Below are 27,407 nucleotides of genomic sequence, written 5' to 3'. Positions count from 1 at the left end.
GACAGAGACAAGCTGAAGGGTTAGCAGAAGCATTTAGTTACACAAGAACAGAGAAAAAAGATTATAACTGGCAAGTTGCCTGATATGTTCCTGTTAAGCCAGAACATGTGACTCTTGCTGTCCAGCAGCCCTGGAGTCATACCTGGGCTCTGGAAGAGTGAACTCAAAGGAAAGCTCGTAGTATGTTGAGCTTTGGAAGAGAAAAGCAAAGACTGATATCAACTGAAGAAGGGAAAATAGGGCAGATACACACTACAGTATATAAAATAAACAACAAGGACCTACTATGTAGCACAGGGAACTATATTCGATATCTTGTAATAACCTATAATGGAAAAGAATCTGAAAATGATATATAAAAAAAGAAGAGAAAATAGGATTTTTTAAAAAGATTTATTTTTGGCTGCATTGGGTCTTCGTTGCTGTATGCGGGCTTTTCTCTAGTTGCATCGAGTGGGGGCTACTCTTGTTGCAGAGCACGGGCTCTAGGCGAGTGGGCTTCAGTAATTGTGGCACGCAGGCTCAGTAGTTGTGGCTCGCGGGCTTAGTTGCTCCGCGGCATGTGGGATCTTCCCGGACCAGGGCTCAAACGTGTGTCCCCTGCATTGGCAGGCAGATTCTTAACCACTGTGCCACCAGGGAAGTCCAGAAAATAAGATTTTAAAAAAGTTCTTAGTTATACTTTGTTTAAATTTATTTATTTAAATCATACCTCCACTGTATAATTATAGATGAAAAAGTATATGCTGAAGATGTTTAAAGTTTTTGGACTGGTGTCCCAGAGCAAGAATCCACAAACTTCTTCTATAAAGGGCCAGATAATAAATTATTTTAGGCTTTCTGGCTTGTCACAACTATTCAACGCTGCCCTTGTTACACAAAAGCTGCGATAGAGAATCTATAAATGAATGGGCGTGGATGTGTTCCAAGAAAACTCCATTTACACAAATGGGCCACGGGCCAGGTTTGGCCTATGAGTCATAGTTTGCCAATCCCTGCATTATAAACGGGGATTTAATTAAGCATGAGTATGGGAATTATTTAGACCAGGAGGTCATAAATTAAAAGGCACAATCCACTTGAGGCAGCTTTCCCAAGCTGCACGTATCAAAATTTGAAGTAAATAAGTTTGCAAATACAAACCTAAAATTCTACACCTTCAATTTCTGTTAAAACAAGTCAGAGCTTGATAAAGATTTAGAAACCCCCAACCTCCACGACTAATGTTGGTTTCTTGGCCTTTCACATCAAGAGTATAAGATTAACGAATTAGGTTTTCATTTGAATGAAGCATCTCAGAGACAAGTAGTATTTAAATTGTTTCCTCAGTACTCTCTTGGGTTGTTTTTGTCACATTTTAGACAATTGCTTCTGTTGTGTAGAAACATGTTGAGGTGGTCAGCATTGGAATCGATGTTTAAGTTATTTTTAATGCCCTTGAAATTTAACAATCATTGTTGGTGAAGGGTAAATAGTTGGCAAATATTGTATAAGTTATTCTAGAACCAGTCTAGGACTGGAGATAAAAGTATAAGTTGTGGATTGGTTTTTTGGTTGCAAATGACAGAAAACACAAATCAAATTTGGTTAAGCCAAAAAGAGAACTTTTTAGCAGAGGTGTATGGCTTGATGTATAGATTCAAATATCACTGGGACCTGGTCTATGTATCATGAGATGGCTGTCAGCAGCTACAGACCAGCATCCTTTAGGTTCAGGTTTAGTGAGAGAGAGAGAATGCCTCTCTCCCCAGAGTCCCAGCAAAGTTCCATTGCATCTATTGTCTCTGGTTGGTTGCCATGACCATTGCTAATCCAAGGCTGTGGCCAGGAGTTTGCAGTGCTCCAGCTGGCCCCTCACCCTCATGCAGGACACCACGGGGCAGAGTAAACTCTGCCTGAAGCCCATGGACTGGTTGCTGTGCGTCAGGATGGTTCCCAAGAGGAAAATGAGGGGAGGCTAAATGGATTCTCAATGGCAAAACCAAGAGGTGCACCCTGAGTTTAGCTTGACCTTCTGAGAAACCCTGCTGGCCTCCTTCATTCTTGCTGTCAGGTGTGACTTGCCCCATGGCTGTCTCTTGGCAGATTCCCTCCTATGACAGCCAACAGCCTATTTAGCTGCCCTCAACGGTGAAAAGGTCCAGGTCAAGCCTCCCTGTGTAGCTTAATCCACACAAAGATGGTGCTTTATGGTGGGGCCATTATACATTACATATGGAGAGGTCCAGTGCCTTTCTCCTCCCAGAGTGGCTGGGGCCTGAGGAACTGCCTCAGATTTGGGATTAGAAGTTTATGTGTGTAAATGTAATGGAAGAGTTTTAACTCTTTCATGTGTTTGAGGAAAGATCATGGGTTCCCAGAGAGACTCCACATTCTTAAAACCAATTTCTCTCATTGCGAGAGCTAATTATTAGAACTAGATTTCCGTAACTTGAAACACAGCATCATAAATAATAATCACATGTGAATGTGTTGGGTGTGTGTGGCGCACCTCAGGCTGGCGTGTGTATGGGGTAGCAGAATCATTCCAGCTGGGGAGGGAGGGCAGGACCACCAGCTGGGGCAGCTGAGACCGTGGGAGAGTTGCGGGTACCACCGTGGCTTTGGGGTGAGAAATGGTAGCAGAAGCTGAAACCGCACAACTCAGATGGGACTTGAACCCAGCTAAAACCCAGATTGGGACTTGCACCCACTGTCTTTTAATTAAAATCACACACCTGGTCTCAGGACCTACTGAAGTTCAGGTTCTTTATGTCTCAGTGCAGAAGGAATTCAGTGAGAGACAAAGCGATAGGTAAGAAGTGGATTTATTTAGAGAGATACACGTTCCATAGAATGCGGACAGTCTCAAAAGGCAAGAGTGGCCTCAGGGCATGGGGTCATCTCGGAAAGTGAGAACAGCCATGGGAGAAACACACTCCACAAACAGAGCGTGGGCCGTCTCAGAAGGCGAGAAGCCCCGAAATATGGAGTGGTTAGTTTTTATGGGCTAGGTATTTTATAGGCTAATGAGAGGGAGGATTATTTCAACTATCTTGGAGAAGGGGTGGGGATTTCCAGGAAATGGACCACCGCCCACTTTTTAGCCTTTTATGGTCGGCCTCAGAACTGCCATGGCGCCTGTGGGTGTGTCATTAGCATATTAATATATTATAATGAGCGTATAGCGAGGCTCAAGGGCTACTGGGAGTCGAATCTTCAGCCATCTTGGACCTAGTAGGTTCTAGCCAGTTTATGTCATACCCTTAAGGGCTACGTCATTTGTCTAAAGGCTGTCCCTCCTGTTTCAAAGCCGGGCCTGGCCGGTGATGAGTGGAGGGACTAGTCTGTGGAAGTGACTTTTTTTGTTTTTTGGCTGAGGCGCGCGGCTTGCGGGATCTTATTTCCCTGACCAGGGACGAAACCCGGGCCCTAGGCAGTGAAATTGCCGAGTCCTAACCCCCTGGACCGCTAGGGAATTCCCTGGAAGTGACTTCTAAGGCGTGGAAGGTGGAAGAAAAGGAAAGGAACTGGCTTGGCTCCGCCGCCGAGCTGCTGAGCAAGGTGGGGGCAGCAGCAGTGACCGCAAGCCAAAGGCTGAACGCTGGGAGGACCTGTACAAAGAACCGTGTGAGACATAGTGTCAGGCTCAGAAGAGAGAACCTGAGGATAAAGAGGGAGGAAGGCTCTGAACACACTGTACAGGCAGCCAAACGAAGGGGTGACAGGAGACCATCTTTCTGCTTTGCCTCAGTTGTGTAGCTAACCCCGCACCATTTTGTCGCACGTTAGAAAGGGGTTTAATTGTACACCCCGGCCAACGGCAGGGAGAGGAAAGGGCGAAGTGGAGTGAGGAAGGACCTTCAGTGTGGGGAGGGCAGAGTCTGAGAAGCCCCCTCCTTCCGTGCCGTCCCAGAAGGTGACGGGGAAAAGAGATGTCCAGCGTGACCCCAACTTTGCCTGTGCCCACAGGTCTGTGAGGGTAGGGGGGCTGGGGGTAGTGCAGGCAGTACCCCCTCGGACCCCTGCACCGCCCCCCCGCCCAGCCTGGCCTTCCTGGAGCAACAGCTAAAGCTTGTTGGTCTTCACTGTCCACGTGAATGTTGGTACCTGGTCTCTCTCCTTACCTCCTGCCTCACCCGCCCTGGGAACTGCACACTTAGTGTGCCCAGGGGACCCCGACAGCTGCAGGACCCATGCCGCCTGGAGCCGAGCAGCCTCACTTTCCCTTCTCAGGTGAACTTGGAGCCCCTGGTGCCTTTTGTAGAGGATCTGTGTTTCCTTTCCAGGTAGCATGGGGAAGCCCCTCTGGCCACACTCCCTGGACCGTCTCCTCTGAGCCTCACCCTGTGCATCTTCAGAACCAGGGCGCTTGCCTGTCTCCATTGGGCATCTCCTTGAGCCCCGTGGGCTGTGGAACAAGACTGTCTGGGTTTGAATCTCGGCTCCTGTATTTGCAATGAATCTTGGGCAAATAGCTTAACCCATCGACACCCAAATTTCTTAATCTTAAAAAACCTGAATTTACAGGATTTTTAATCCTGTAAAATAAGGATGTGAATGCTAGTTTCTTGTGAACATTAAGTAAGATTTTAAAAAGGCAGGGGGGCTGGTGACGCAGTGGTTGAGGGTCTGCCTGCCGATGCGGGGGACACGGGTTCGTGCCCCGGTCCGGGAAGATCCCACATGCCACGGAGCGGCTGGACCCGTGAGCCATGGCCGCTGAGCCTGCGCGTCCGGAACCTGTGCTCCGCAACGGGAGAGGCCACAACAGTGAGAGGCCCGCGTACCGCAAAAAAAAAAAAAAAAAAAAAGGTGTAGTGCAGTGCAAAGTTAAGTATTCAGTAATTAGTGACCTTTGACTCTCTTCTTCTAACCTTGGTTTTTCTGTCACAGCCTAAGTCCACTCTGTCCCCTTCCTTGTCAGACTTCTCATTGTTGTGTTTTTCAGGGCTTCCTCTTGGACCGATTCCCATCAACGTCTACGTGTGTCCCCCTGTGTGTTTCCCGAAACTTGAGACCCAGTGCCACCCATTCCAGAACATTCCATCCTTATGAATAGCAGGTATTTGCTTGCACTGGACTTCATAGAGTGAGGTTTATTGAGAGTTTTGGAGGAGCGTTTTAGTGCCCTGTGCAGGATAAGAGCAAGACTATGCCTTCCCGGACTTGTCTCTCTGAAAGGGGGGTTATTAGAAGTTTCTGGGTATTAGGGAGACAAGCACCCAAGGATTAGAAGCATTTTTTTCCTCCGTCTCTCACCTGAGGCCTTTGCTCCCGCCATGAGCCTTAGTGGCCTCTCCCAGGTCAGCAGTAATACCTTTCCCTCACTAGTGACTGCATTAGTACATCTCAGGGGCCAGGCTACTTGCGCTACTTTTGCAATGCTTTCATTCCGGCTCAGCCAGTCACTAGAAATCAGCTTTAGAAAACAGAAAAGCCTCTATGTTCAGCCCAGAGCCTCACCCTCATCCCCCTCATCTCCTGCCCCTGGAAACCTGGCTTCCGGAAAGTGCTCTCCTGCCGCATCCCAACAGGCTGCACCCTGATTTGTTTCCTTGGTACCAAGAGGGATCATTAACTTCTCCTGCAATTAACCATACTTATCAAATTGTGAAACATTCCCTGCCACTGAAGGCACCTTTGTCCCCTGCAGTGTGACCGGAGAGGGCTGGAGGGGGAGTCTGTTGCAGACCAGCAGGTGGGGCTTGGAGGCCCCACCCTCCCCGGAGCTGGCCCAGATCCTCGACTTTCTCTGATTATTTTGGCAGGCGGTGAGAAGTTAACCTTCCTCTCCTGGAGCGGCTTCTTTTTTGTTCTGAGAGGAAGCCAACAGGAGAAGACCCTAAGCGGCCATGAACTCTGCCGTCACCAGCTGTGAGCACCCCAAGCCCTTGGTGAGCGCTGGTAGAAGAGAGGGAAACATAAGGGGTGGGGTGGGGTAGCAGAAAGGAGGAAAGATGCCTGGAGGGGGTCCCAGCATGAAGTCCTAATGCGGGTTCATTTTTAGTGCTAAGGACATTGACTCATGTTCTAGGTAAGACTTTGAATTATTAGAGCTGTCCTCCCAACCTCACCCTCACAGAGGCAAAGATTCCTCCCTGGGTGCCAAACTCTGTGAATGAATTACAAAGGAAGAAGGGAGAGCTGAAAAGTCCTCTTTGCTTTACTCTGTTGAATCTAAATGTTTGTTTTGTAGGTTTCTCAGCATTATGATTTCTTTGATCAGAAGCCCTTTCTGAAGCAAAACAAAGAGAAAGAGAGAGGGAAGCAGAGAGAGAGACAGAGAGAGAGAGAGAACTAACATTTACTAAATAACCAGTATGCCCCAGGCACTTTATGTACTTTGTTTTCTACCTTCAAACCAATGAAGCATGCACCTCTGTTCCCATTTTACAGATGAGGAAACTGAGGCCCAGAGAAGTAAAGTGACAGTAACCCATCTGGAGACCTCTGTAGCTCGTCCTTGAGCCCTGGTCCCACCATTCTCTCCAACCTATTTTGGCCACCTAAAACAACAGGGGGGACTGAGTGGGGACCCTCTGCCCACCGTAGCCAGAAAGAGCCTCCCCCCACCAGGCGCAGCCATAGTGTCTGTGGGACAGGTGCTACCCACGAACCTAGGCTGGGCCCTCAGAACTATCTCCTGGAGCCAGGCTGTCAGACCCTGCCCACTGCTGGTCAGCCTTCAGGTAAAGAGACCCTGACCATCTCTTCTGGAATGTTGTGGAAGACACCTGAGAGAAATCTCCTGTCTTCTCCTCAGAATTCCTTCTGTTAAAAAACAAAATTCAGGGCTTCCCTGGTGGCGCAGTGGTTGGGAGTCCGCCTGCCGATGCAGGGGCTGCGGGTTCGTGCCCCGGTCCGGGAGAGTCCCGCGTGCCACGGAGTGGCTGGGCCCATGCGCTGTGGCCGCTGGGTCTGCGCGTCCGGAGCCTGTGCTCCGCGACGAGAGAGGCCACGACGCTTAGAGACCCGCGTACCACAAAAAAAAAAAAAAAAAAAAAGAAAAAAAAATTCAACGGAGTAAATTTAAAGCTCTAATTGACTTTATTCAATGATTCATGAAACAGGCAGCATCTCATCATAGCAGATAAAAAGGAGCTTTGAGGAGCTGTACAAAATGGAAGAGTTTTATAGGCAGAAGGAGGCAGGGCAAGGAAGTTATTCTATCAAAGAGCGGATTGTTTCAGGCGAGGTCACTTTCCTGAAAGCAGGTGTCTACCAGGCAGATCAATCAGCTCACTAGTGCTGACCAGGTAATTCCAGACTGACTGGTTAAAAGTTATATTCCTGGGAGAGACTGAAACTGCAGTTAGGTGAGATATTAAGTCTTGGTTTGCTGACATGGGGCTTAGCATAAGTGACTCCATTTTGGGCCTTTTTTTTTTTTTTTTAAACACTTCTGCCACTACCTTATGGAAGCCAAAAAAAAAAAAAATCTTGGGAAATAAGTTGAAGACTCCATTTTCTGAAGGCTGTGCTGTTTCCCACCTCCTTGGCTCACCTGAGGCCAGTGGGGAGTGGAGGAGTCTGGACACATCTGACTCTTTTTCAGTGGCTTTTGTCTTGTCATTTTCTTCAAAGCCTCAGTTTCAGCACCCAGATTAAGGGGCCATTTTCTGAGATGTTTTTGGTTTTTAAGTGCATATTGCTTTGCTAGAGTCTTCTAAGGATATAAACATGGAGAAGACAGCTTCCCCACCTTGAAAGCTTATGGCCTAGCTAGGGGAAAGCGGGGTATAAAAAAGTATATCTGATACAAGGGAGAAGATGGCGAATTACATAACAGAGCGACAAGATGTGTTGGGAGTACAAGGAGGGCAATCATATCGGGTGGGGGAAGCAGAAGAGGTAAAGGAAAAGGAGGCATTGAGCTCTTTGAAGGTGGGTTTAGGGGAAGCAGGATCATGGGGATCAGGTAGGGAGCACAAGGTGAGCAAAGGCACTGAGGCAGGATAATTGAGGCCACGTTTGGAGGGATATGGACAATCCCATTGGCTAGAGTCAGCTGAATGGAAGTGTTAGGAAGCAAAGCTAGAGGGGCACATCGGGGAGTGGGAGGCTGTATGGGGGATGGATGGAGTCAGAGGGCCAAGGGATTCACTTCCCCCCCAGGCACCCTCCTTCCCACTGCTGCTCCCTCTGCAGCAGAGTCTCCTGCTGCTCTGCTGGCCTGCTCCTGAGAGCTGGCGAGCTGGCCCTGTACTCACAGGGACGCACCTGCCAGCACCTGCCCTCGACACCAAAAGAGGAGGGTTCCATTCTCCCATTTACAAGGGGACCTTGGACAAGCCTCAGTCTCCTCATTGTAACCTCACTGAGCCTCGGTCTCCTCATCCGTAAACTGGGTTGTGAGAATCAAATGAGAGGATGCATTGGAAGGTCTTTGCAAACTGTAAAGCACTATAAAATGCCAAGCCTCAGCACAATGCCTCTTTGGAGCAAGGCCTTTGGCGAAATTACAGCTCGTGTGCTGAGTTGATAGACAATTCCAACCAGGAGACTTTATGGCCCCCCTTCTCACACCAGTGCTCACTGGCAGGGAAGCTCCGTTAAGAGTTCATTCTTCCTTCAAAAAGGGATTTGTAGGCATTCTTCTGCTGCTCTAAGACTCGCAGAATTTTCCCGCCCAGGGATTCTCCTGGGATAAAGGCGCTTCCCGTATCCGGATATGCCCTGAGATGGGACTTCTTCCACCTCCTTCTCAGAAGCCCCTGCTCTAAAATACCTCTGGGATGTCACTTGTTTCTATGTGTGTCTTTAATATGCTAGTGACTCATCTCTGACACACAGGAATCTCAGGTACACTGTGTACCTGCTTTTTTTTTTTTTTGTCCCAGTGCTTTGCATAAGTGACGTAAGGTAGTTTACAACAAAAGATATATTTTGATCAGGCCCTATGCTTTCTACCAGCCGTGACTGACGGATTTCACAGAAGTCTCACACTCTTATCAGAAGAGAAGAACCAGCCGTTCTCAACGAAGACAAGTTTTTCCCCACTCTCAGTTCTAATTTTTTTTTCATGTGGGGCCTCATACAAGGTCAGTTTCCCAGAAAACTGTTTTAAGGCGATTACAGAAGTGGTTTCCATAACCTTCAGATGGTCCAAGTTGATATCTAGACAGAACTTAGAACATTCAGAGGTCATCAGGCTGAGAACACTCTTTGAGTCATTGACTCTTAATAGGAAAAAAAAAAGACCCCAAACTAACATTTCCCTCAGTCAGTGTTTCCCTCCCTATCACCTTTCTGAGAATTCCGACGGGTCCTGGGAGAAGGTATGAGGCGAGTTTGCTGCCAGCTGTACCTGCCCCAGCCCGGTGAGCTCAATCACCGGCGCACGTAACAGGCAGCCACACAGACTTCCAGTATTTTTGCAACCATCCCAGAGTTGGAAGGGGACACCGAGGCTGGGAGAGGGAAAGTGAAGTGCCTATGGCTGCCAAGCAGGGGAATGACAGACCACATCTCCCCCACTCCAAACTGTGCGCTCCACTGTTCTGTGTAGCCTACCCAGCATCAGTCAACCAACCAGCCAATCAGCCAGCTGCTCTTTCCTTCTGCCCCCCCTCTTTTCCTCAGCCTGTTCTCCCGCTCTCGCTGTCGTGCTCGCTGACTGTGCCACACCTTCACTAAAACCTCGCGATAAGTGCTCCAGACTTCCCTCCAGCAGCCTCCCGGCCATCTTTGGCTTGGCGTTGACTTCCTTAGGCAGAGCCAGCCGTCCTTCTTGTGCGACCCAAGTACCAAGTAGCATCAGTGCCTCCTTCTTTTCAGGAGTCTAAATAAGATCAGCGTGTTGTTTCCAAAGAATTCTAACCAGTTAAGTATTTATTTTTAAAAATCCGTGAGAAAAATTCTTTATGGTCATTACTTTATACGTGGGTTCATTTATTTTATAGCTCAACAGAGAGTGCTGTGAGCACTAACTGTGCTAGAGATGGAGTAGTTTTGGGACTTTATGGCCTTTTGGACGAGAAGACATATGATGGTAGTGAGGTGTGTTCTGGGCTGTAGTAAACATGCCTCTGAGGAGGGGAGGCCTCGTCTGGTCTGAGGCTGGGGTGGAGTGAAGTCAGGGAATGCTTCCTGGAACAGTTTTGGGATGCTTATTTCCAGGCATTGCTAAATAGATGAGTAGAGACAAAATCCTTACATTTAAGTTTCAGAAACTAAATGCTAGAAGGTTAATGAGCAAACATTGTTCTGAGGCCCAGGAACAATGTGACTCTGCAGAGCTGTGCTGTGGCTGGCTCAGCCCACCCACGATCAGCAAGCCTGACCACGGCCCTGGGTTCCTCCGGCTGCCTGGAGGCTCAGTGTGCTGGGCCATTTTCTCCATTGCCAGTGATGTGGGCCCTGAGTACTGGGAAAGAATTAGGATCCGATTTGCCGGTGCCCTACCCCATGGAGGAGGAGGACCGCCTCAGCTATGAAGTAGATGTTATTGACATTTCTGTTATATAGATCAGAAAAATGAGGCTTAAAAATATTAGTAATCTGCCCAAGTTTGGTAAACTATATAGCCAATAAGTTGGAGGAGAAGGTTTACGATTCAAAGTTAATTGGGGGTTAAACTGGTAGGAATGTAACTTGGCTATTGACCCTAGAGCATTCTGTATGCCCTGCACTTATTTACATTTGTGTTATATCTATTCATTCATCCATACACTCAGACTGTTCAGACTGAGCACACAGACTGTTCTAGAAGCTGGGACAAAAAGAATAAGGCACAGTGAATGCATTCTAGGAACTCACACCCCAGCAGAAGAGATGGATAAGGAAACAGTCCATTCATTATAATCAACATGCTGTGATGAGGGCTTTGGCACAAGGCTGGCCTGTAGGAGCATATGCAAGGGCAGCTACACTGTTCTGGGCCAGAATCCCCATTTACCTGCCCATTTCCTGACCGTGGAGTTGACCCCCATTCCCTCCTCCACAAAGTTTCTTCTCTGCCAGGGCTTCAGGCAAGGCACCCACCTCTCTTGATTGGCCCCAGACTGCATGTGGAGGTCTTGCTGCAGATGTATAATATAGAAAATCACTGGTCTTTTGACCTAGAAATCCCAAGCGGGCCAGCAGTTATCTCTATCCCATCACTCTTTCCTCTGGAAAGCTGTCCATCTGTCTGGTTGAAATCAGAAAGTGAAACTGAGCAGGACCCTAGGGGGCTCCTGGGCACGGAAGCCTTTCCGTGTTCCCCGTTCCTTGTTTGTAGGGAACAGACTCCAGCTTCCATGACCTTCCCTGAGTCCCAAAGGGCAGACTCAAACAGTTGCTAATCAGGGAAGGGAGGGGGATGCAGAGACAAGGGAGGAATAGCCAAGAAACCATAGTGCAGCCTTGGGACAGGGTCCTGGTTCAGCCTCAAGGGAGACACATAACTATATCTTTTGAGCTCTTTATAGAACTAAAACCCCCAATAAATGGAAGATGTTAGCATTCTTCATTCCAGATTAAAGGAACCAGAGAAGCTCTTCAAGAAGACCACCTGAGGCCAGGTTAAAAGAACCACAGAAACTCATCAGATGACCTGAGATCAGATTAAAGGAGTGCAGGCCCTGCACACACCCTAATCTTATCAGCAAATCCACCTTTGAACCGTTGCTCTAAAACTCCTCACCAAATCCTCCCAGGTTGGGACACACAGTTTTTGAGAGCCGGAGACCACTGTATCCCCCTTTGCCTAGCAAAATAATAAAGTTATTCTTTTCAAATTCACCCCAAACTCTGTCTCTGAGATTTGACTCAGTACCGGTGCACAGAGGCCGAGGTTTCGGCATCAAAAGTCCCCTTGATTCCTCTTGAAATGCTCAACTGTGTTCTTCTCTTGTTCTCAGCAGAGGGGTGATGGTGTACTCAACTCCCATGAAGGTGACCAAGGCAGGAAGAAGGATGGCCAGCCTAGGGGTCTCGGCAGTAGCCACCTGGCTTATAGCATCCTGGATATCCCACCATGGTACCTCTGCATCTTCTTGGGAGTCCAGGTAACGCCACCCGTAAGCACTGGGTCCGAAGAAGCTCTGCCTCAAAAGGCACATGAACACACACTCAGGTCAAATTGCTGATATTCTTGGCTTCCATGTTGTTGACCTCCAGGGGGCTCGAGGCTCCTCCAGTCTCTCTTTCTCTCAAGGAGTTTGGGGGTGGGGCATGGGGTTAAGGGAGGATTCTCCCCCATGCTGAGCTAATAGGTCACATCAAGGACACCAACTGGGCCATCGTGGTGTTGGTTTTTTTTTTCAAGATACCAATTATAATTTGTTTGGCAACAACTAAAAAGTTTGATAACCAATGCTTGGGGAATATTGAGAAACAAGGACTCTCAAACACTTCTGTTGGAATGTTATTTGGTGCAACTTTTCTGTGAACATGTAAAACACATATATTGTTTAACCCAGTCCCTAATGTATAAGAATTTCTCTGTAGGGAATACCCCAGTGATCCAGTGGTTAGGACCCTGTGCTTTCACTGCTGAGGGCGGGGTTCAACCCCTGGTTAGGGAACTAAGATCCTGCAAGCCGTGCGGCACGGCCAAATTAAAAAAAAAAAAAAAAAAAAGGATTTCTCTATAGATGTGCTGGCAAGACTCCTTAAAGTAAGTACAAAGATGTTCTTCTTTTGGTAATAGTAAAATCACAACAAATGAACAAACAAAACCCTAGAAACACCCCCAAAATATCCATCTTAGAGAACTGTGGCACATCCTAACAAGTAATTTTTTTATGTAGCTGTTAGAAAGAGAAAGATGTATCTACCTTGCAGTTAAAAAATGATCACCAATATATATTGAGTGAAAAAAGCCAAGTAAATAACTGTGTATAATGTGATCTTTTTGTGTGTTAAAAACTAACAAACAAAAGAGAGAACAATAGAAATAAGTATATATAGTAATTTTGCATGTTTTGAAGAATTCACAAGAAACTAATAGAGCCTTGGGAAGAGAAACTAGGAAAGGAAGGGTGGCTTTCAACTTCCGCTATTTATTTTGTAACTTTTGTAGCTTGAATTTTCTAATCTCATAGATGTGTTTCTTTTAATTTTACAAACAGTTCAATGTGGGGTACCAGGGATGGGATACACTTTTTTGTTAACTTCTTTGTGCTTTTCTACAAAATAAGAAGAGCAAATGTCATACTATTTTAAAAAATATTATTATGAGCCAATAAAATGGATAATGCAGACATTTTTATCATGAAAGGATGTTGAATTTTGTCAAATACTCTTTCTGCATCTATTGAGATGATCATATGATTTTTGTCTTTTATTTTATTAATGTGGTGTATCATATTTTTTGACTTGTGTATATTGACCATTCTTGCATCCAGGGATAAAATCCTGCTTGATCATGGTGTATAACCCTTTTAATGAGCTGTTGAATTCAGTTTGCTAGTATTTTGTTGAGAATTTTTACATCTATATCCATGAAGGATATTGGCCTGTAGTTTTCTTTTCTTGTCGTGTCCTTATCTGGCTTTGGTATCAGGGTTTATGCTGGCCTTGTAAAATGAGTTTGGGAGTGTTTCTTCCTCTTCAGGTTTTTGGAATAGTTTGGGAAGGCTTGGTGCTAATTCTTCTTTAGATGTTTGATAGAATTCACCAGTGAAACCATCTGTTCCTGGGCTTTTCTTCATTGGAAAGTTTTGATTACTGTTTCAGTCTCCTCACTACTTATTGGTCTGTACAGATTTTCTATTTATTCATGATTCAGTCTTGGTAAGTTGTGTGTTTCTAGTAATTTATCCATTTCTTCTAGGTTATCCAATTTGTTGGTGTGTAATTGTTCATACTAGTGTTTTATGGTACTTTGCATTTCTTCAGTATCATTTCTAATTTTATTTGAGTCTTCTCTCCTTTTTTCTGAGTTTAGCTAAGGGTTTGCTTATCTTAAAAAACCAGCTCTAGTTTTGCTGATTTTTTTCTATTGTTTTTCATTTCATTTATTTCTGCTTTGATAATTGTTTTTTCCTTTCTTCTTCTAACTTTGGACGTTGTTCTTCCTTTTCTACTTCCTTGAGGAATAAAGTTAGGTTGTTTATTTGAGATCTTTCTTTTTTCTTAATGTAGGCATTTATTGCTATAAACTTTCCTCTTAGAACTGCTTTTGCTGAATCCCATTAGTTTTGGTATGTTTTGTTTCCATTTTCAGTTGTCTGAAGATATTTTTTGATTTCCCTTTTGATTTCTTCTTTGACCCATTGATTATTCAGAAGTGTGATGCTTAAGTTCCACAAACTTGTGTCCAGTTTTCCTCCTGTTATTGATTTCTAGTTTCATACCATTGCAAACAGAAAAGATTCTTGGTATGGTTTCAATCTTCTTAAATTTGCTAAGGCTGTTTTGTGACCTAACATATGATCTGTCTTGGAGAATGTGCTCAGGCCTTCCTGGTCAATGGTCTTGCCCTCACCTTGTGCCTTATTTTAATAATGAGCCTCTTGCCTTGTTCTTGTTCTTAAGGCCCCCTCCTTGGTTCATGTTATATCCTCCTGTGCTGTGTCCCTGCCTTGATTTCTTACCTAGAACATCAGTTCTTGGCAGTAGGGTCCTGCCCTTGAACTCCAGACCTTCTGGCTGGGTCCCTGCTTCTTGCTGCCAGGCCTTCCTAGTTCCTTCCCACTGCTTGCCTGGATCTCGCTGCCTGTCACTGAAGGCCAGGCTCCTCTGAGACCAGAGATGGAGCTCTTGCCTCTGGCAGTAGGAGTAGGAATGAAGGTAGAGTAGGCAACTACAGCATCTCCAAGCCCATCTCCTCTCTCTGCTCTGCCCACAGCACTTCCTCACAGCCCTGGGGGGACTTGTGGCAGTTCCGCTCATCCTGGCCAAGGACCTGTGTTTGCAGCATGACCCTCTGACCCAGAGCTACCTCATCAGCACCATGTTCTTTGTCTCCGGCATTTGCACTCTCCTGCAAGTACTTTTAGGAGTCAGGTAGGTAAAACTCCTCCCCATGGATTTTGACTTTTTTTTTTTTTTAATCTTTGGCTGCATTGGGTCTTCATTGCTGCTTGTGGGCTTTCTCTAGCTGTGGTGAGTGGGGGCTACTCTTTGTTGCTGTGCACAGGCTTCTCATTGCGGTGGCTTCTCTTGATGTGGAGAATGGGCTCTAGGCTCGTGGGCTCAGTAGTTGTGGCTCATGGGCTCTAGAGCACAGGCTCAGTAGTTGTGGCCCACGGGCTTAGTTGCTCTGCAGCATGGGAGATCTTCCCAGACCAGGGCTCGAACCCGTGTCCCCTGCATTGGCAGGTGGATTCTTAACCACTGCACCACCAGGGAAGCCCTGGTTTCTTTTATCTGCCAGGGTAGCAGCAAGGTTTGCTTGGCTTGTAGCCTGAGATGAGTTACATGAGTGGCATGATAGAGGGAGCACAGGACCAGAACTAAGAGCCTGGGTTCAAGTCCTCGCTCTAACACTTACTGTCTACATTAGCCAGGATTCTTGATGAAAGTAACACAAATAGCTACAGACAATTATGCCTGAAACCTTTTACTTTTGGAAATTACAAGGCATATGGCTAGTGAACACATTGTGGGGCCTCCTCCCTGGACTTCAGAAGGAGCGGTGCAAGTGAGGGGCCCTTCACTGGTAAATCTGCTTTGACCTAATCTGTGCCAGGTCTGTGCTCAGCCCTGGAGTTGCAGAGGAAAATGAAAAACATTCCCTACTATGTGCTTCTGCCCGACCTGTCTTAAGAGAAAATGACTTGACAGGAAAAATTAATGTCCATTTATTCTTTTTTTTCCTTCCAGTTTCATTGAGATGTAATTGACAGACAGCATTGTATAAGTATATGGCATAATGATTTGACTTACATACATCAAGAAATGATTAGCACAATAAATTAAGTGAACATCCATCATCTCATATAGATACAAAATTAAAGAAACAAAAAATTTTTTTTCTTGTGATGAGAACTTTTAGGATTTACTCTTTATCATTTATTTATTCTTTATCAAGTTTCTGAATCAAACCACACAGGTGAAGGCTGATACAAGGTAGCCAATTATTTCCAGGATAGGCTGTCTGTAGACAGCATCCAGAGAATATTCATTCCTTGTGTGGTCTTCTTGCCTAAACCAAATCAAAGGCACTTTCCAAAGTGCTTCTTTTGCAGGTCATTTCCAGGAGATATGCCAACGCTTAAGTTCTCCCATTTTCTGTCGAGGAGAGGGGATTAGTGCCTGCATCTTTGTCAGGTTATTTCCCTTCTCTCTCTTCCTCCTTCTGTCACCATCTCTGAGAACCAAGATTTCTTCTAAATCCCCCACCAAGGACTCAAAGAGGTGTAGGGTTTGGTCTGGTCTCTTAGGCCCCTAAAATCTGGGACCCCTCCCACTTTTCCAGAATCAGTCCCTGGAGTGTCAGATGCTGCGGTAGCATCAGAGAGGCCTTGCAACCACCTGCCTGGATACCCAGGAGCAACCCCCCTGGCTGCCCCATGGAGAGTTACAAACACAAGGCTCTTCTGGATGGGGAAGCACCTCCTCTTAAACTGAGATGGTGTTCACTATAATTATGGAAAAACACTGATCTTGGAAACTGGGGGCCTGAATTCCAGTCCTGGCTTCTGTGCTGTGGGAACCTGCACAAGCCATTCACCCTCTCTAAGTCTCAGTGTTCTCATCTGTAACATGAGGGAGTTGAAGTATGTTATATTTGTAAGTCCCTTCCATCTCTAATATTGTGGACATCTATGATGCTGACAAAAAAGATGATACAGTACCATATTCCTACTGGAATCTCAGTACTGAGAGTGCCTGTGGGCCTAGCCTTCTGGTAAACCCTGTGAGAGACACAACAAATCAGGAGTTAGAGTTCAAAGAATCTATAGCCTAATTAAACATACAAAGAAAGAGGGAAATAAAATTAGGAAATAAAACCATGCTAATGTCCTTAAACTAAGGTGGGGACAGGAATACACTTCAGTTTGGTTCCACTCATGGAAATGGACTTCCTGCTCAGAGGCTAATGAGGACAGTAACTGCCTACGACATTAGAGATTATAAAACTAGCTGATAGGGACGGGGGGAAGATGGCGGAAGAGTAAGACGTGGAGATCACCTTCTTCCCCACAGATACACCAGAAATACATCTACACGTGGAACAACTCCTACAGAACACCTACTGAACGCTGACAGAAGACCTCAGACCTCCCAAAAGGCAAGAAACTCCCCACATACCTGGGTAGGGCAAAAGAAAAAAGAATAAACAGAGACAAAAGAATAGGGACGGGGCCTGCACCAGTGGGAGGGAGCCGTGAAGGAGGAAAGGTTTCCACACACTAGGAGGCCCCTTCGTGGGCAGAGACTGCGGGTGGCGGAGGGGGAAAGCTTCCGAGCCACCGAGGAGAGTGCAGCCACAGGGGTACGGAGGGCAAAGCGGAGAGATTCCCACACAGAGGATCGGTGTCGACCGGCACTCACCAGCCCAAGAGGCTTGTCTGCTCGGCTGCTGGGGCGGGCAGGGCTGGGAGCTGAGGCTCGGGCTTCGGTCGGATCGCAGGGAGAGGACTGGGGTTGGCGGCGTGAACACAGCCTGCAAGGGGCTAGTGCGCCACGGCTGGCCGGGAGGGAGTCTGGGAAAAAGTCTGGACCTGACGAAGAGGCAAGAGACTTTTTCTTCCCTCTTTGTTCCCTGGTCCACGAGGAGAGGGGATTAAGAGCGCTGCTTAAAGGTGCTCCAGAGACGGGCGCGAGCCGCAGCTAAAAGCGCAGACCCCAGAGCCGAGCGTGGGACGCTAAGGCTGCTGCTGCCGCCACCAAGAAGCCTGTGTGCAAGCACAGGTCACTATCCACACCCCCCTTCCCGGGAGCCTGTGCAGCCCGCCACTGCCAGGGTCCTGGGATCCAGGGACGGCTTCCCCGGGAGAATGCACCGTGCGCCTCAGGCTGGTGCAACGTCACACTGGCCTCTGCCGCCGCAGCCTCGCCCCGTATCCGTACCCCTCCCTCCCCCCGGCCTGAGTGAGCCAGAGCCCCCGAATAGGCTGCTCCTTTAACCCCGTTCTGTCTGAGGGAAGAACAGACGCCCTCAGGTGACCTACACGCAGAGGCGGGGCCAAATCCAAAGCTGAACCCCGGGAGCTGTGAGAACAAAGAAGAGAAAGGGAAATCTCTCCCAGCAGCCTCAGAAGCAGCGGATTAAAGTTCCACAATCAACTTGAGGTACCCTGCATCTGTGGAATAAATGAATAGACAACGAATCATCCCAAATTGAGGAGGTGGACTTGGAGAACAAGATTTATGATTTTTCCCCTTTTCCACTTTTTGTGAGTGTGTATGCTTCTGTGTGAGATTTTGTCTGTATAGCTTTGCTTCCACCATTTGTCCTAGGGTTCTATCTGTCCGTTTTTTTTTCTTAATAATTATTTTTTATTTTAATAACTTTATTTTATTTTACTTCTTTCTTTCTTTCCTTCCTTCCCTCCTGCCTTCCTCCCTTCCTCCTTTCTTTCTTTCCTTCTTTCTTTTCTTTCTTTCTTTCTTTCTTTCTTTCTTTCTTTCTTTCTTTCTTTCTTTCATTCTTTCTTTCTTTCTTTCTTTCTTTCTTTCTTTCTTTCTACTTTTTCTCCCTTTTATTCTGAGCCGTGTGGATGAAAGTCTCTTGGTGCTGCAGCCAGGAGTCAGTGCTGTGCCTCTGAGGTGGGAGAGCCAACTTCAGGACACTGGTCCACAAGAGACCTCCCAGCTCCACATAATATCAAATGGTGAAAATCTCCCAGAGATCTCCATCTCAACACCAGCACCCAACTTCAGTCAACGACCAGCAAGCTACAGTGCTGGACACCCTATGCCAAACAACTAGCAAGACAGGAACACAGCCCCACCCATTAGCAGAGAGGCTGCCTAAAATCTTAAGTCCACAGACACCCCAAAACACACCACCAGACGTGGACCTGACCAACAGAAAGACAAGATCCAGCCTCATCCACCAGAACACAGGCACTAGTCCCCTCCACCAGGAAGCCTACACAGCCCACTGAACCAACTTTAGCCACTGGGGACAGACACCAAAAACAACGGGAACTATGAACCTGCACCCTGCAAAAAGGAGACCCCAAACAGTAAGATAAGCAAAATGAGAAGACAGAAAAACACACAGCAGATAAAGGAGCAAGATAAAAACCCACCAGACCTAACAGTGAAGAGGAAATAGGCAGTCTACCTGAAAAAGAATTCAGAATAATGATAGTAAAGATGATCCAAAATCTTGGAAATAGAATAGACAAAATGCAAGAAACATTTAACAAGGACCTAGAAGAACTAAAGATGAAACAAGCAATGATGAACAACACAATAAGTGAAATTAAAAATACTCTAGAAGGGATCAATAGCAGAATAACTGAGGCAGAAAAACGGATAAGTGACCTGGAAGATAAAATAGTGGAAATAACTACTGCAGAGCAGAATAAAGAAAAAAGGAGGAAAAGAACTGAGGACAGTCTCAGAGACCTCTGGGACAACATTAAATGCACCAACATTCGAATTATAGGGGTTCCAGAAGAAGAAGAGAAAAAGAAAGGGACTGAGAAAATATTTGAAGAGATTATAGTTGAAAACTTCCCTAATATGGGAAAGGAAATAGTTATGTCCAGGAAGCACAGAGAGTCCCATACAGGGTAAATCCAAGGAGAAATACGTCAAGACACATATTAATCAAACTGTCAAAAATTAAGTACAAAGAAAACATATTAAAAGCAGCAAGGGAAAAACAACAAATAACACACAAGGGAATCCCCTTAAGGTTAACAGCTGATCTTTCAGCAGAAACTCTGCAAGCCAGAAGGGACTGGCAGGACATATTTAAAGTGATGAAGGAGAAAAACCTACAACCAAGATTACCCAGCAAGGATCTCATTCAGATTTGATGGAGAAATTAAAACGTTTACAGACAAGCAAAAGCTGAGAGAGTTCAGCACCACCAAACCAGCTTTACAACAAATGCTAAAGGAACTTCTCTAGGCAAGAAACACAAGAGAAGGAAAAGACCTACAATAATGAACCCAAAACAATTAAGAAAATGGGAATAGGAACATACATATCGATAATTACCTTAAATGTAAATGGACTAAATGCTCCCACCAAAAGACACAGATTAGCTGAATGGATACAAAAACAAGACCCATATATATGCTGCCTACAGGAGACCCACTTCAGACCTAGAGACACATACAGACTGAAAGTAAGGGGATGGAAAAAGATATTCCATGCAAATGGAAACCAAAAGAAAGTTGGAGTAGCAATTTTCATATCAGACAAAATACACTTTAAAATAAAGACTATTAGAAGAGACAAAGAAGGACACTACATAATGATCAAGGGATCGATCCAAGAAGAAGATAAAACAATTGTAAATATTTATGCACCCAACATAGGAGCACCTCAATACATAAGGCAAATACTAACAGCCATAAAAGGGGAAATCGACAGTAAGACATTCATAGTAGGGGACTTTAACACCCCACTTTCACCAATGGACAGATCATCCAAAATGAAAATAAATAAGGAAACACAAGCTTTTTTTTTTTTTTTTTTTTTTTTTTTTTCTTCTTTTTTCTTTTTGCGGTATGCGGGCCTCTCACTGTCGTGGCCTCTCCCGTTGCGGAGCACAGGCTCCGGACGCGCAGGCCCAGTGGCCATGGCTCACGGGCCCAGCCGCTCCGCGGCATATGGGATCCTCCCAGACTGGGGCACGAACCCGTATCCCCTGCATCCGCAGGCGGACTCTCAACCACTGCGCCACCAGGGAGGCCCAACACAAGCTTTAAATGATACATTAAACAAGATGGACTTAATTGGTATTTATAGGACATTCCATCCAAAAACAACAGAATACACATTTTTCTCAAGTGCTCATGGAACATCCTCCAGGATAGATCATATCTTGGGTCACAAATCAAGCCTTGGTAAATTTAAGAAAATTGAAATTATATCAAGTATCTTTTCCGACCACAATGCCATGAGACTAGATATCAACTACAGGAAAAGATCTGTAAAAAACACAAACACATGGAGGCTAAACAATACACTACTTAATAACGAAGTGATCACTGAAGAAATCAAAGAGGAAATTAAAAAATACCTAGAAACAAATGACAATGGAGACACGACGACCCAAAACCTATGGGATGCAGCAAAAGCAGTTCTAAGAGGGAAGTTTATAGCAATACAATCCCACCTTAAGAAACAGGAAACATCTCAAATAAACAAACTAACCTTGCACCTAAAGCAATTAGAGAAAGAAGAACAAAAAAAAAAACCCCAAAGTTAGCAGAAGGAAAGAAATTATAAAAATCAGATCAGAAATAAATGAAAAAGAAATGAAGGAAATGATAACAAAGATCAATAAAACTAAAAGCTGGTTCTTTGAGAAGATAAACAAAATTGATAAACCATTAGCCAGACTCATCAAGAAAAAAAGGGAGAAGACTCAATAGAATTCGAAATGAAAAAGGAGAAGTAACAACTGACACTGCAGAAATACAAAAGATCATGAAAGATTACTACAAGCAACTCTATGCCAACAAAATGGACAACCTGGAAGGAATGGACAAAATCTTAGAAATGCACAACCTGCCAAGACTGAATCAGGAAGAAATAGAAAATATGAACAGACCAATCACAAGCACTGAAATTGAAACTGTGATTAAAAATCTTCCAACAAACAAAAGCCCAGGACCAGATGGCTTCACAGGCAAATTCTATCAAACATTTAGAGAAGAGCTAACACCTATCCTTCTCAAACTCTTCCAATATATAGCAGAGGGAGGAACACTCCCAAACTCATTCTACAAGGCCACCATCACCTTGATACCAAAACAGACAAGGATGTCACAAAGAAAGAAAACTACAGGCCAATATCACTGATGAACATAGATGCGAAAATCCTCAACAACATACTAGCAAACAGAATCCAACAGCACATTAAAAGGATCATACACCGTGATCAAGTGGGGTTTATTCCAGGAATGCAAGGATTCTTCAATATATGCAAATCAATCAACGTGATACACCATATTAACAAATTGAAGGAGAAAAACCATATGATCATCTCAATAGATGCAGAGAAAGCTTTCGACAAAATTCAACACTCATTTATGATAAAAACCCTGCAGAAAGTAGGCATAGAGGGAACTTTCCTCAACATAATAAAGGCCATATATGACAAACCCACAGCCAACATCGTCCTCAAACACTGAAAGCATTTCCACTAAGATCAGGAACAAGACAAGGTTGTCCACTCTCACCACTCTTATTCAACATAGTTTTGGAAGTTTTAGCCACAGCAATGAGAGAAGAAAAGGAAATAAAAGGAATCCAAATTGGAAAAGAAGAAGTAAAGCTGTCACTGTTTGCAGATGACATGATACTACACATAGAGGATCCTAAGGATGCTACCAGAAAACTACTAGAGCTAATCAATTAATTTGGTAAAGTAGCAGGATACAAAATTAATGCACAGAAATATCTGGCATTCCTATATACTAATGATGAAAAATCTGAAAGTGAAATCAAGAAAACACTCCCATTTACCATTGCAACAAAAAGAATAAAATATCTAGGAATAAACCTACCTAAGGAGACAAAAGACCTGTATGCAGAAAATTATAAGACACTGATGAAAGAAATTAAAGATGATACAAATAGATGGAGAGATATACCATGTTCTTGGATTGGAAGAATCAACATTGTGAAAATGACTCTACTACCCAAAGCAATCTACAGATTCAGTGCAATCCCTATCAAACTACCACTGGCATTTTTCACAGAACTAGAACAAAAATTCCACAATTTGTATGGAAACACAAAAGACCCCAATAGCCAAAGCAATCTTGAGAACGAAAAATGGAGCTGGAGGAATCAGGCTCCCTGACTTCAGACTATACTACAAAGCTACAGTAATCAAGACAGTATGGTACTGGCACAAAAACAGAAATATAGATCAATGGAACAGGAGAGAAAGCCCAGAGATAAACCCACGCACATATGGTCACCTTATCTTTGATAAAGGAGACAGGAATGTACAGTGGAGAAAGGACAGCCTCTTCAATAAGTGGTGCTGGAAAAACTGGACAGGTACATGTAAAAGTATGAGATTAGATCACTCCCTAACACCATACACAAAAATAGGCTAAAAATGGTTTAAAGACCTAAACGGAAGGCCAGAAACTATCAAACTCTTAGAGGAAAACATAGGCAGAACACTCTGTGACATAAATCACAGCAAGATCCTTTCTGACCCACCTCCTAGAGAAATGGATAAAAACAAAAATAAACAAATGGAACCTAATAAAACTTCAAAGCTTTAGCACAGCAAAGGAAACCATAAACAAGACCAAAAGACAGCCCTCAGAATGGGAGAAAATTTTTGCAAATGAAGCAACTGACAAAGGATTAATCTCCAAAATTTACAAGCAGCTCATGCAGCTCAATAACAAAAAAACAAACAACCCAATCCAAAAATGGACAGAAGACCTAAATAGACATTTCTCCAAAGAAGATATACAGACTGCCAACAAACACATGAAAGAATGCTCAACATCATTAATCATTAGAGAAATGCAAATCAAAACTACAATGAGATATCATCTCACACCAGTCAGAATGGCCATCATCAAAAAATCTAGAAACAATAAATGCTGGAGAGGGTGTGGAGAAAAGGAAACACTCTTGCACTGTTGGTGGGAATGTGAATTGGTACAGCCACTATGGAGAACGGTATGGAGGTTCCTTAAAAAACTACAAATAGAACTACCATATGACCCAGCAATCCCACTACTGGGCATATACCCTGAGAAAACCATAATTCAAAAAAGTCATGTACCAAAATGTTCATTGCAGCTCTATTTACAATAGCCCAGAGATGGAAACAACCTAAGTGTCCATCATCGGATGAATGGAGAAAGAAGATGTGGCACATATATACAATGGAATATTACTCAGCCATAAAAAGAAATGAAATTGAGCTATTTGTAATGAGGTGGATAGACCTAGAGTCTGTCATACAGAGTGAAGTAAGTCAGAAAGAGAAAGACAAATACCGTATGCTAACACATATATATGGAATTTAAGAAAAAAAATGTCATGAAGAACCTAGGGGTAAGACAGGAATAAAGACACAGACCTACTAGAGAATGGACTTGAGGATATGGGGAGGGGGAAGGGTAAGCTGTGACAAAGCGAGAGAGTGGCATGGACATAATATACACTACCAAACGTAAAATAGATAGGTAGTGGGAAGCAGCCGCATAGCACAGGGAGATCAGCTCGGTGCTTTGTGACCACCTAGAGGGGTAGGATAGGGAGGGTGGAAGGGAGGGAGACTCAAGAGGGAAGAGATATAGGAACATATGTATATGTATAACTGATTCACTTTGTTATAAAGCAGAAACTAACACACCATTGTAAAGCAATTTTACTCCAATAAAGATGTAAAAAAGAAAAACTAGCTGATAGCCTGTGAATCAAAGACCAAGTAGATTTGATTATTGGTTATCTGATAACCAGTATTTAATTATGTACTTTTGTAGACTGCAAACAGAAATGCTGGTGCAGCAATAAGATTTCAGATCTTCATGATTAAAACCATCTTAAATAGTCAAAGGGAATGATGAGAGGCAAAAACAGCTTCCCTAATAAGAGCTAAAGAGCGTAGTGTCCATTGTGGGGTTGGCAGCTGCCCTTGGCGGAGGGGTGGCTGCCTCCCTGCTGTAAATTTAGGGGTCTTGGGTGTGTCCCCCAAGGGCCTTCCTCACTTAAGTGCTCAGTTCCAAAATTTATGTAAGGGCGTACTTCATTATCCGTTTCAAAAGAAAGCATTAAGTTTAAATGCAATCACTAGAGGAAATTATTATTGACTATGTGTAATTCTGGGTCTTAACTCCATCTCTGGAATTATTCATGATTTTTACCTGGGAATTTCTTTTTCTGGAGTGGTTTCAAGTGATATATCTCCCTTTTCATTTTCCTGGGAAAGTCTCATGTGTGGAGCAAGTACTTCTGCCCAAAGTGCATTCAAATCTGGCTTCTGTATAGTCTTGCCCGAATCAGCCTTCCTGGCATTTGTCCTTTTCTTCCATGGACCTCCCTGCGGCCGAGCCCTGATCTGTCCTAGCTCTGCATCTGTTACTGGTTCTGCAGAAAGTCCACGCCCATCGCCAGAGGTCTGCAGCCATCTTGCCCCTGCCCCATTGAAAACTAGGCTACCAGATGTGCCATCGGAGTTCTGGCTGGAACAGAAACAGTGGTGGCTGTTGGCAATAGAAGAGTGACCTGGTAGTCAGTCACATCAGAGGAGGGAGAGGGGATGATGTGTCCCAAAGAGGGGCCTGGTGCTGCTGCTTCCTCTGGGTTTAGGTTGGGGAGTTAACTATACGGAAGGTGCGGGACATCCTTTCCTACAGGGTAGCAGGTTCTTACCTGCTTGGGGTAGGAAGCTCAGTAAAAAGATGAACACTAAGTGATCGTTGTCCAATAGTGAAGGAGTTGGGGCTCTGAAGGTACCCAGGGTTTCTCACAACAGAGCGACCCTTTTAAGTTGGAGAATTCATCAGTCCCATTCGACATTCCTGAGCCTCTGCTCCCCATTCTGAACTATTTCAAAGAAAATCCCTGTGACATCACCCTTTGCCTAATCATTAGATTGACTCCAAAAGGGAACATCAAAATGATGACAGAGGTGAGGTTGGATTCCAGCACTTCAAGCTCCAGATGTCTCTGTCCCCAACTGTTGACCTCTTCCCCAGAAGCCCCTCATGCTCTACATGTCCCAACCCCAAACCCCTTCTGGGGGCTCATCCTCTCCAGGTTCCTGGGTGCCCAAGCTGTATTGCCTTACGTAGGGAAGACTTAATTCTCCCTCTCCTTTCTACCCCTGACAATTTTTGCATTAATGTTATCTTGGAGTCCTCATGTGGGTTTTTTTTTGGTTTTGTTCAAATATTTTCTCTGCTCTTCGTATTTTTAAAAAAATTTACTTATTTATTTATTTATTTTCGGCTGTGTTGGGTTTTTTTGCTATGCACAGGCTTTCTCTAGTTGTGACGAGCAAGGGCTACTCTTCGTTGCGGTGCACAGGCTTCTCATTGCAGTGGCTTCTCTTGTTGTGGAGCACGGGCTGTAGGGGCACAGGCTTCAGTAGTTGCAGCACACGGGCTCTAGGGCACGCGGGCTTCAGCAGTTGTGGCTCATGGACTTAGTTGCTCTGCGGCATGTGGGATCTTCCCCGACCAGGGATCAAACCTGTGTCCCCTGCATTGGCAGGTGGGTTCTTAACCACTGTGCCACCAGGGAAGTCCCTCATGTTTCTGTGAAGAGGAAATTTAAAAAATTTTTACCAAAGCCACGATAATTAAATTAGATAATGTATGTAAAGTGCTTAGCTCAGTGCCTGGTATGTAAAATTTATTTTTCACACCAAGAAAAGGGTATTACCATAAACACAATTTTACACCCTCCCTCCCTTTGTAAATTATTGAAAAAAATTTAAATATGGTAAAAAAAAACTCCTCCCCCTCCTTTTTAAACATACACAATACATTATAAATATCATTCCATTTCAATAAACACATTTCCACAATAGCACTTTTAGAAAAATATCACTTAGTATTCCATATTCTAGAGTACATAATATATTCTAGTTTAACCATTTCCTATTAAAGGACATTTAAGTTGTTTTGAGCTTTTCACTATCGTAATAGTGACCAACATAATTCATAATTATGAGAGATATACGTCTTATGTGTACTGATAATCATTTATCTAGTTAAAGACAGAGAAAAGACTTGAAAAAATGTTAAAGGTTATTTCTGGATGGTATACATTGTATAGGAAAGGTATATATTATATCTGTGCTGATAAAGTTTATCTAGTCAAAGATTAAAAAAAGATGAGAACAAAACGTTGATGACTATTTCTGGATTGTAGAATTAGGGTGATTTATTCTTTATATTTTTATTTACCATTAATTTTTCTTCAGCGTCCATGTGTTTCTTTATAACTAGGAGAAATAAAAACCATTTAAAAAAATTTTTTAGAAAAGTATCAGGATATGTTTTTTGAGCCACACCCTTTGAATCTTTGCCTGAGAGCAAAAGTCCAGTAGGCTGCCCATTACCATCTTGGAAGGGGGCTTGAGAGGTAAGGCTCAAGGCTACAGCCTTGAGACACCTTCCTAGATTCTTTGTCACTTCACCTGCTTTTATCTCTGTTTTTCCCAATGTGTTTCTCTGTGGAGGTCAGCATTAAAGCCGTTAAAAAAAGAAAAAAAGGAGAGTTGTGCTTGTCTTTGGGGCAGATCAGAAGGGAGGACTGGAACAATGAGGGTGGGTGTCAAAGGTACACTCAAGGCAGTGGGTAGTGATGGGTTTAAAGAAGGCAAACAGCCTTCCCCTACCAACCAGAGATCTCCCCCTTCTCCCCTT

At 44.4% G+C, this 27,407-nt stretch overlaps 1 protein-coding gene across 4 annotated transcripts in view; it reads left to right on the top strand.

Annotated features, from left to right (window-relative positions):
• Positions 1-5,752: 5,752 nt before the first annotated feature.
• Positions 5,753-27,407, top strand: part of LOC308622250 (solute carrier family 23 member 2-like) — a 51,353-nt gene continuing 29,698 nt past the window's right edge. For 2 of the 4 annotated variants that reach the window (XM_081243557.1, XM_081243555.1), the window contains exons 1-3: positions 5,753-5,876; positions 11,826-11,972; positions 14,759-14,916. In XM_081243557.1, the coding sequence (XP_081099683.1) occupies positions 5,835-5,876; positions 11,826-11,972; positions 14,759-14,916 (347 nt within the window). In that variant the 5' untranslated portion in view covers positions 5,753-5,834. Of the gene's footprint in view, positions 5,877-11,825; positions 11,973-14,758; positions 14,917-17,061; positions 17,147-27,407 lie in introns of those variants that run through there. The other 2 variants (XM_081243556.1, XM_081243559.1) reach the window with 2 other exon arrangements.

Source organism: Mesoplodon bidens (assembly GCF_964165515.1).
Source record: "Mesoplodon bidens genome assembly, chromosome: 9".
NCBI classification, from domain to species: Eukaryota; Metazoa; Chordata; class Mammalia; order Artiodactyla; family Ziphiidae; genus Mesoplodon; species Mesoplodon bidens.
Note: the sequence above shows the minus strand (reverse complement) of the source record. Positions and strands in the feature narration are given on the sequence as shown.